Source organism: Sminthopsis crassicaudata, chromosome 5 (assembly GCF_048593235.1).
Source record: "Sminthopsis crassicaudata isolate SCR6 chromosome 5, ASM4859323v1, whole genome shotgun sequence".
NCBI classification, from domain to species: Eukaryota; Metazoa; Chordata; class Mammalia; order Dasyuromorphia; family Dasyuridae; genus Sminthopsis; species Sminthopsis crassicaudata.
The window spans coordinates 203759160-203770580 of NC_133621.1; the positions used below are offsets into that span (position 1 = coordinate 203759160).

Here is an 11421-nt window from a genome sequence, read left to right on the forward strand (position 1 = left end):
CATTGATATAAGGCTTTTATTTAAAAGTCTTATAAAGTAAGTAGTCTTAAGTATTGTTATTCACATTCTACAGATGAAGAAACAAGCTCTGAAAGATTCTGTGTCTTCCTTGTGATGTGTGTGTGTGTGTGTGTGTGTGTCTGTCTGTCTTACCAATGTTGAAGTCTCCCCCATCTTCACATTATCCATTGTATATTTAAAAATTATACAAAAATAATTTTGCATAATAAAAACACCATTGTAGCTTTTGGTTATTCTCAGTATAAAAGAAATAATATCTAAATACTCCATTTTTTTTCCCCTTAAATCCATTATATAGCAAGCCAAAATTGAAGAAGACCAACAAAGATGGAAGCCCAGTGCAGGGGAACCTTCAACATCAGATGATTCAAGACGCCCAAGGATAAAGAAAAGTGCATATTTCAGTGATGAGGAAGAACTTAGTGATTGAAATTGATTTATTATGTATATATCACTAAAATACAAAAATCTTAAAGCACAGTTAATTGGTGTTAAAATTATCATTGGAATTTTGAATATAAGGAAACATGTAACTAACATTTTATACCTTGCAACTACAATTGCAAAGTTTACTTTCGTAGGAAACCAAAAAATTATTTAGAAGTATCATGTTTCTGAATTTATTTTAGTAGAGCAATACAAATCCAGTTTTTCTTCTAAAACTGTTACTCTTCTAAAAAGTATATGTAAATGCAACCTAACCAGTTACATTCGGTAATAAGAAAACTAAATTGCTAAACATTGTCAGGTTGCCATTATAGACTTGCTTTAAAGAAGTTAAGTATTTTTAAGAAGCTACTAAAAAGTTAAAGCTTTCTTCATGTTTCACATGTCAACTTGAGCATTTTTCAAATCTAATTTTAAACAAAAACTTCCTAAGAAAGAAAGTCAGTGACTTAATTGTATTTAGAAATGTTCTTTCCCAAAAGAAGTTTTTTTAAGGATGAATGGCAGGAGTTGGAGGGAGAGGAAGAATTTATTATGTATTCTACTTAATATAAAATATAAATAAATTACATAAATAAATACCTGATAGATGATGCTTTGGAATTTGAATTACACAACTATAAAATCATTACAAAATTACCTCTCTTTGGATCCTGCCATTGCCTATTCATTACTGATTATCTACCTGAACAATTTTCAAATATCCATAAAGTCTAATGAATTTCCTCAAAAATGTCCCAGCTTTTGCTTCCTTTATTTAAGAAAGAAGAACAAGAAGAAAAAGGACAGTATTTTACCTGTATTTTTTAAAAAATCCTTTGAGAAAATGAGAAATTAATTTTATGTTTTTTATAATAATGGTTCTATACATTAGTCAAAATTTTCATTATTTTTGGTAATTTGGTTTAAGGCCATCCAACATGAGTTCTTACAGTCCCACATCCTCTATCTCTCAAAACTCAGCATCATCACCTAATCTTTCTCCTTCTCTGGTAGCATAAGAATTTATCCGAATTCCTCACTAAGGCTAAGTTCTCTGCTTATGCCTAAATTGACTATACATCTATATGAAGAGATATAGAGCAAAGTACATAGAACTGGGGGATAATTTGCACAATAATCAAAATAATGAAAAGGATGTCAAAGGTTATCTAAAATGCAGTTCATGCATAGGGCAGCATTAACAGCTCTCTCTCTGAGATTTGGCCTACCCTTCTCCAAAGGAGATTTTTCCCTCAACTTTCTTCAAAAGGGGCATTGGAAGAGAAATATAACTACCTCCTTCCATATTAAATATTTCTGGTCTAGAGGTATGATTTAGTTCAAAACTAAAAGTGTTTCTCTGATTAATAGACTTTAGCTTAAGAGGAGAAAACAGCACACAAGCTCACCCACATCAACTTGCCCCCTTCCCATAAAACACTACTTATACTAAAGATCAAAACAAATATGGAACTGTAACTAAACCCATGTATCCAAACAAACAGGAAAGCTTAAATTGGAGATTTTATTTTTTTATTAAAGCTTTTTATTTTCAAAACAGATGCAAGAATAATTTTTCAACATTGACCCTTGAAAAACTTTGTGCTCCAATTTTCCCTTCCCCCACTCCTTCCCCTAGATGGCAAGTAATCCAATATATGTTAAACATGGTAAAAAAAAAAAAATATATATATATATATATATATATATGTGTGTTAAATCTAATATATGCATACGTATCTATATAATTATCTTGCTGCGCAAGAAAAATCAGATCAAAAAGGGAAAAAATGAGAAAGAAAATAAAATGCAAGCAAACAAAAAAAAATGAAAATGTTATGTTGTGCTCCACTTCCCACAGTTCTCTCTGGATGCAGATGGCTCTCTTCATCACAAGATCATTAGAATTGACCTGAATCATCTCATTGTTGAAAAGAGCCATGTCCATCAGAATTGATCATCATATAATCTTGTTATTGCCAAGTACTTTGATCTGGTTCTGCTCATTTCACTTAGCACTAGTTCATGTAAGTCGCTCCAGGCTTCTCTGAAATCATCCTGCTGATCATTTCTTATAGAACAATAATATTCCATAACATTCATATACCATAATTTATTCAGCCATCCTGCAACTGATGGGCATCCACTCAGTTTCCACTTTGTTGCCACTACAAAGAGAGCTGCCACAAACATTTTTGCACATGTGGGTCTCTTTCCCTCCTTTAAGATCTCTTTGGGATACAAGTCCAGTAGAAACATTTCTGGATCAAAGGATATGCAGTTTGATAGCCTTTTGGGCATAGTTCCATATTGTTGTCCAGAATGGTTGGATCAATTCACAACTCTACCAACAATGTATTAATGTCCCATTCTTCCCACATCCCCTAAATTGGGGATTTTAAACAACAGATTAGAAATGCTAGGAAAAGTCAAAACTAAATGGGTTCATTTCTGGGAATCAGATAATAACAGCTCATTTCAAAAGCAATAGATGGGTCTTCCAAGGGAAAATCTAAAAAAATCACTAAAAGAGGCAAGCTGGATATTAGGGATACACTGAGGAAGCCACAGTCTATTGAGAGAGATAAATAAACAAATACCTCCAAACAAGCTACATACAGGATAAAATAAGAAATAAAAGGGAAAAGGATTCTTATAGAAAATGGGAAGGAAACCAGGGAAGCTAGTAGGTAGAGAAGAGAGGAAGATTTCAAATCTTGGAAGAAAATCAAACTGGGGCTGAGAAACGGCATGCCTTATCCAAGAAGGAGCAAAGAGGCCAGTGTTACTGGTTCAAAGAGTATATAGCAGAGAGTTAAGGTATGACAGGAAACTGGGTGAGAGGTGCACTGAGTTGTGAAGGGCTTTGAACATGAAATCGAGGTATTTGTATTTGATCTGAAGTAATAGGCAATACTGCAATTTATCAAATAGGAAGGGTGAGTTCATCAGGACCTCTTCCTCAGTGGAGGAAGTATCAGAGAGAAGAAGGGAGGATGACATTTGAAGTATATTGTAAAAGTGGGATCAACAGACCTTAGCAACAGGTTAAATATGAGCAGTGGGGAATAGTTGAGGAGCTAAGAATGACCCCTAGGTTGTAAGCCTGAGGGTTTGGGAGGATGATGTTCCCTCTGTAATACTAAGAAAAGAAGAAGGGGAAGAGGGCTTAAGGAGAAAGATGAGTTCCATTTTTAACATGTTATTGGACATCCAGTTTGAGATGCTGGAAAGGCAATTGGAGATGCAAGGTTAGAGGTCAGCAGAAAGATTAGAACAGTATAAATAGATATGAGAATCATCAGCATGAAGATTAGAGTGGGAGCTGCTGAGTTCATCAAGGGAAGTAGTATCGGAGAAGAGAAAGAACACTCTGGGATACCCATCCTTAGAGGATATGTTCTGGATGAGGATCCAGTGAAGGAGAATGGTATAATAGGAGAACAAAGAGAGAAACTTAGAAGAGAGTATCAAAGAGAGAGTGATCATCAGTATCTTAACACTGCAGAAAATTTGAAGAGAATGAAGGCTAAGAAAAGGCTACTGGGTTTGTTATAATTGTTACATTATGATACAAGTTATTGGTAGTTTTCAATGTCCGTTACTGTTATTGTGTTGTTTAAGCACCATATCGCACAGAATATTTTGCTATGGTACTATATATCTATTGTTTGATTAATATTTATGAATTACTATGAACACAAATGAGAAATTTCTTTAAAAAAAAAAAAACTAATGCAGTTGAGAGATAATTTATTTTAGCAGTTGAAAAGTATAGAGAGCTTTTAATGTTAGAAATAAACCCAGTCTTTAAGAATGAAAAAATTTTAAGTATATTAGCCAGAAAAGCTAAAGACTTGGAAGAGTATACAATTAAGACCACTAAATTTACAACAGGTAAGACAACTTAGGATGATATTCTAGTCTAAGACTACTTTTTCCACTTTTTCCACTCACGACTCCTTTCCACCCAAGAAATTTTTACACAATCCTGGGTATATAGGTATATAAATAGGTATGCAAATCAAATATTTCCTGATAACAAATCATAATTTCATGACCCCCCCACATTCAATTATGTGATCCTACATGGGGTCATAACACATAGTTTAAGAAGTTTTGTTTTAGTCTACCTAAATACTTTGACTATGTATATTTACCTGAGGAATTGGTAGTAGGGAGTTAGTTATTCCTGGGAATTTCATACTAGCCCATCTTGTAAAGATCTTAAAGGCATAGAAATCTTTCTAATTAAAGGAGACATTCCTATAGAGAAACTCACAATTAAACCTAAAAATGTCATTTTATCAGTAAGTAAGGCTGAAGCAATACCCTATGTTATATAAATGTCTTCTAATGATAGCTTCTGAAATGCAGCCATTAATTTAATTGTTAACCTAAACACACAAAGCAATTATTCCATAATGTAAAATATTGTCAGTCTTTTTCCCAATACAATAGTTATAAATGCTACTTCTATTTCATCCTATTTTTTTTTCTCTTGCTATTTAACCTTACCTGCTTTTCAATTTGGAAATCTTTTTACTTTATAAGAATAAAAATATTTATTTTGTATTATTTTCTTTTAAATTAAATTAAAATCATATCTGTTATTTTTTGAAACCTTAAAAAGTGCCCTATATGGTAGACAAATACTAACTCCACATTGGCATTTTCTCTGGCCATGAACAATGTCCCCCAGGAAATCAATACTGGGAGACATGATTTGAACAGGCAATTGTAGGCCTGACATATTGGAAGCTTCCTGAGCTAGATAAAGGAAGAGGCTGACAAAAAATCTAAAGGGAACAGCCAGAATGGTAGTGAATAACCTCCTTGATACAGATATCATCTGGCATAATACATACCAATTGATAAGAGAAAGATGATTATACTAATGAAGGGAAAGATGATTATACTAACTTTATCTCTACTAATGTATAACACAGGAAAAAAGCCTCCTCAGAATGCAATTTGGAAGAAGACATAGGTACTGTGGATTCTGAGAATGAAAGTAAAATGGCATTGTGGAAATGAAGCCAAGGCTTTGGTACATGACTCTCATGTTTCTCATTCATCACAACCATGTAGACACCAAAACTATTGCCCACCATTCTTGAGGTGATATTCCTGAATTTCAAGAGTAAATCTACTACAAACATCCTATCTTCAGGCTGCAAGCTTTCTTGAATGTGAGCCATAGAAGCAAAGAAGGAATTAAAGCAGCAGCATCTGTGTCAGTCACAAGACCAAAAACAATCAGGTGAAAGAGTGATGTACAATCCTATTCTCCTTAGAGAAGTATAGGAAAAAGAAATGAACAGGCATTTGCTAAGCACCTACTAGATAAAGAAGCGCTTTACAGATATTTTCTCATTTGATCTTCACATCAACCCTGGGAGGTATATATTATAATCCTCCTTTTACAACTGAGCAAATTGAGGCATAGAGTCACACTGCTAGCTATTGTTTCCAGCCAGAAGTACTATGACTCTGCTGATTCCTGACCTACCACTCTATTTACTGCTTCCCATAGCTGCATCATGTGACCATGGGAATGGAGAGTCTGAAGACCAGACATAACAATACCCCCTTCAGCTTATCCCCAAAGTAATAGAACCATCCTCTATTATAATTTTGGATTAGATGACTATACTTATTTTGTATTTCCTAACAAAGAAGATGAAGGTATGGTCATTAAGAACATAGAATTTTCTGATCCAACTCGGGAAAGACTGAGACAGGGGCAGTGTAAAGGGCTGAAACTCTTGAGTTAATGCACTGAGATCAGACCAAGGACTTAAGGCTAATTACTGATTGGACAATACTCTATACGCTTGGAAAATGGCCCTTCCCACTATTCTGTGCTGGCTCGATAATTGGTGTATACAGAGAATTGTAGGAGCAACTAGGGGATGGAGTAAGACTAGCCAGAGTCACTTCTGAACAGGAACTGAAGAGGAGAGGTAGTGGAGATTCTGTGTCCATCCAATTCACTCCTACCCCTAAAGACCAAGAATAAAGACCAAGGACTTTTACTTATCCTGATTCCAGCTGATTCTAAGGTATCCAAGGTACTAATGTGCTCATCACAGGGCAGGAAAAGGAACCAATCTTGGACCTGAAGATAGTTAAACTGACCTAGTCATCTTTTTTTTTTTTTTTTAATGGATCTACTCCATTGAGACTTAGAGAACCTTGTATTAGAGTAATGGGAAAAACTGAGAATTTGAACAGTGCTGTCCTGGACAGTGAATCTCAAGTTACTATTGTTTTCCAATCTTTTATAATATGTTTGGGGATAATTGCTTTGAAGACTGTAACAGGGTTTGGACTTGATGCTTTGACTAATAAAGACTATCTATACCTGTGATGTACCAAAGGGAGCTTAAGAAATTAAATAACCTACCATTAATTCAAGTGAATGCAGCTTCTTCTCTCCCTCTACATTTGTCATGGAATATTACCTGATCTGCACTGCAAGGAGAATTCTGCCTGATTTGAAGAATCTTGATCTTCAAAAGCATGCATGCTCCAAGTAAACGGAAGCCATATCAATAATTTGTACTCCACTTCAAATCAATCAAGTCCTGCTTCTTTAAAGAGAATGCTGCCCAGGATTAATAAAACAGATATCACTCTTGTTATATCCTACCCATTAGTAACAAGGTCCCACAAGTCCCCTAAAGGATCTTCTTTCACTTAAATTATCCTAGGACCCCTGATTTGAAGAGCCTGACACAAGCAACACTGAAGAGGAGCTTGCTATAGATAAAAGAAAATAAAGACTGAAAAACAAAAAATTGAATAGTATCCAGGAGGGGTGTCATCTATGCAAGTGGGGTATTGATTGGACTTACATGAGCTGATACTGAGTGAAGTGAACAGAACCAGAACACTGTATGTAGTAACAGCAATATTGTGTAATAATCAACTACTATAGACAGCTTTTCTCAGCAATACAATGATCAATGACAATTCCAAGGGAAATTGCCATCTATATCCAGAGAAAGAACTAGGAAGTCTGAATGCAGAGTGAAACATACTATTTTCACTGTTTTTTTTTCCTTTTTTATTTTTTCTTTCACAATATAACTAATGTGGAAATATGTTTAAAAGGTTTGCACATATATAACCTATATCAAATTACTTGCTATCTGGGGAGAAGGAATCAGGAGAAAGGGAAAGAGAAAAATTTGGAAGGCAAAATCTTGTAAAAAATGAATGTTGAAAATTTCTAAATGTAATTGGAAAAAATAAAATTCTATTTACATTAAAAATAACTGAAGACATTTTTAAAAGAAAGTAGGTGTTGGCTTTTAGATCTGAACACAAGGTTCAAGAGCAACAAAAAAAAAGTAAATATGAATGCTCATGAAGAACTAAACAAGGATTTTTTACATTCTGCTAGGAGAACTTGATATATGTGTTACTTCAGAATCCTATACTTACTAGGGATCATAGAAAGTCTAATAAGGCTAGGAACTGGGAGTGGTTTTTGTTATGTTTTGATTCTCTTGAAATAAAAATAAACAGTGAGGGTGATGGGGGAGAGGCAAGGGAGTGAAAAGTAGAAAAAGGATGGGAAAATTATTTCACATACTCAAGTTGAGCAACCAAAATAATATATGAACAAGGAGAAATAGATGGAGGATATAGGCAGCACTTAGATTTTTTCTCTCTTCTGAACTGGTCAAAGGAGGGAAGAACACACAAACAGTTGAATAAAGAAATATATTTCTCTTGACAGGGAAAGAAAAGGCAGGGAGTGCAAAGGAAGAAGAAAATTAAAAATGTTTAATACAAAGTTTATTTTATATTCCAAAAAGAAAAGAAAGTGGGTGTTTGTTAGGAATTTTAAAAATTGTTAGCTGATTTAGGGTCTTCAGATGTAAAATGGAAAAAGGAGCACAAATAATACCAGGAACATCAGTGCCATTACACAGATGATGTGACATAGTCACCAATCTCTATTATGAGTCAAAATCCGTCTTTAGCAAGATAGCTAAGAAGTTATAAGACTATTCTTTCCAATATTCAATTCTTTTATAGTCTATCATCCCTGAATTAGCCACATTCTTCTTGGTCTCTGGTAAATTGGTTCAATTTTACACTGTATTCTAGGTTCAAATCACTTGGCCAGCTATAGTATTATCAATTATATCTTGCCAAATCATGAATCATTCCCACCATCTGTTTCCTTTATTCTTATTCATATGCTGAGTAGTAAGACTAGGGTGTATTAGGTAACCTTATCAGATTTTGGTTTTCTACAAATTAAATATGAATGCCTTTTATGAATTACTCTTAAAAATATTGAATGGAATAGAGTCAAAGACAGATCCTTGGAAATCATACTAAAGACCCACACATTAATAACTATTTTTTGGGTTGGTCATTCAAACAGTTTCAAATTCATAGACATTTAGCACATATGTTCTGAGTATGGATTTATTTCAGGCATAAGAACTTTCTTTGCCCTTCCCTCTATACCCAGGCAGGTGTTAATGCTGTTAGTACACGTCAAAAAAAAAAAAAAAAAACAACCCTGTATCTTTGATATCGTTAGCTCTTCTCAGCAATATAGTGATTCAAGACAATTCCAGTAGACTTGGGATGGAAAATGCCACCCACATTCCAAGACAGAACTATATAGATTGAATAAGAGTCAAAGTATACTCTTTTCACCCTTTTTTTTTCTTTCATGTGGTTTTTCCCTTTCGTTCTGATTTTTCCTTCACATGATAAATATGGAAATATGTTAAAAACAATTATACATAATAACCTATATCAGATTTCTTGCTGTCTTGAGGAGGGGAAGATAAGGAAGAGAGAGAAAAACATTGGAAATAAAAAAATTATAAATGTAAATGCTGAAAACTATCTTTATGTATAATTGAAAAAATAAAATACTATTAAGGAGGGAAAAAAGAATAACTTGTACCTATTTAACCCAAAATTTCCCTTACCTTTCCTTGACTATAATAAATACAGTCAAGTTATGCAAACCACCCCATATGCTATTCTGCACCTCTAATCCATCATCTCTCTATCAAGAAACTGGAAATAACATTCACAATGAATCATTGAATTAATTTTCTTTATAAAATTATTGTCATTGAATAAGTTGCTCTGTTTCTGTTCACTTTACTTTGCATCAGTTCATATGACTCTTTCCATATTTCTCTTTACCCATCCATTTTGAAATTTCATACTATTTCATTATTCTGGCATACTATAAGTTGTTCATTTTCCAAGTTATGGGCATTCCCAATTTATGGGCATCCTATTACTTCCAGTTCTCTGCTTTAATGATACGTACTACTATAAATATTTGGGGGCATATGGATTCTTTCCATTTTTCCTTGATCTTTTGAGGGTATGCACCTAGTAATAGTATAGTTGAGTCAAAGGGTATGAGTAGTTGAGCCACTCTTTTGAGACATATTGCTTTCCAGAATGGTTGGAATATTTTGTAACTCCACTCACTTAGTCTGCATGTCTGTCCATAGTCACTCAAACAACTATTCTTTTTTTGTTTGCCATTTTTGTAAATCTAATTAGCATGAGATATAACCTTAGAATTATTTTAATCTGCATTTCTTTTATTATTTTAGTGATTTATTATTATTAACAATAATTATTGACTGTTTGCCTTTCTTTTTTGTGTACTGCTATGTCCTCCCATTTGAGAACATGCACTAATATTCTTTTTTTCAGACTGATAACCACATGGTGAAGAAACAGACTTTTGATTGAATACTGAGTCAGAACTGAGTAAGGCACTAATTAGCCAGATTAAGGCTTTTTCTTTTCTTCTTTTTTTCTGCATGACTGTACCAAAAACTTGCAGGCTCCCAGCCTAAGCCATAGCAGAAATTCATCATAAAAACAGAAATTCAGACCAGAGATTCCTTTGCTGAAGGGAGCAGAGTCCAAATCTAACATGGAATCTAAAGTTAAGATGTAGATTAGAAGAATGAACAAACCAAAAAAGGACCCAACTATAAAAAACTATTGTGGTGACAGAGAAGATCAAGCCACAAACACAAAAATAACTTGAAAACTTCTACAAGCAAAACCTCAAAGAAAAATGCAGATTGTATACAAGTCTAACAAGTATCCCTAGAAGGATTAAATAAAGAAATAAGAAAAAGCAATAATAATAATTTCAAAAACCAAATATATGAGGTTGATTAAAAATGGGGAAATAAATGAGAGTTATACAAGAAAGTTATGAAAAAGAAAATTAACAGCTTGGGGGGGAGAAGAGGTATAATATCTTGCTGAAGAAAATAACTCTTAAAAAATAGAATTGCCCAAATGCAATCTCCATGAGACCACCAAAAAAAAAAAAAACAAAAAAAAACAATGAAGCCAAAAGACCAAAGAAATGAAAGAAAAAGTGAAATATCTTGTAGAAAAATAACATATCTGCAATATAGATTGAGGAGAGATCATTCAAGAATCACTAGATTATCTGCACAGAGTAACAAAAAAAACCAAACAAACAAAACCTAGACATAATATTTGAAGAAATTATAAAGAAAACTGCTAAGATATCTTTAAAAAAAGAGGGAAAAGAAAAAATCAAAAGGACTGAATAAAGTTCATTTCATTCCTATATAGAGAGATGATATATCAGAATTTTATCATCACCAGGGTTACTAAAGGGGATCTGATTAATTACACAAAAAACTGGGTATGGTTTTATATGTTTCAATGACCTCAAAAGAAGAGTGAAGAGATAGGGAAGAGAAATCCTGGAAGAGAGAGAAAGGGAGAGGAAAAATGGAGAAAATTCTCTAAAAAAATGGGTGTTTATACAATGGAAGAGGAGAATGCTGGGGGAAATTTGAATTTCATTATTATAGGATATGTTTCTTGACACAATTTCTCTTACTCTGATACAGTTTCCTCTCTGTTTCTCTCACACAACTTTCTTTTATCCTAATTTCCCTAGTGGATTCC

The 11421-nt window shown here is 33.6% G+C and overlaps 1 protein-coding gene across 4 annotated transcripts in view; it reads left to right on the forward strand.

Annotated features, from left to right (window-relative positions):
- The window catches only part of ZCRB1 (zinc finger CCHC-type and RNA binding motif containing 1), a 32051-nt gene extending 31000 nt beyond the window's left edge, over positions 1 to 1051 (forward strand). For all 4 annotated transcript variants that reach the window (XM_074269577.1, XM_074269576.1, XM_074269578.1 and 1 more), the window contains one exon: positions 320 to 1051. In XM_074269577.1, the coding sequence (XP_074125678.1) occupies positions 320 to 451 (132 nt within the window). In that variant the 3' untranslated portion in view covers positions 452 to 1051. The remainder of the gene's footprint in view (positions 1 to 319) is intronic.
- The last annotated feature ends 10370 nt before the right edge of the window (positions 1052 to 11421 follow it).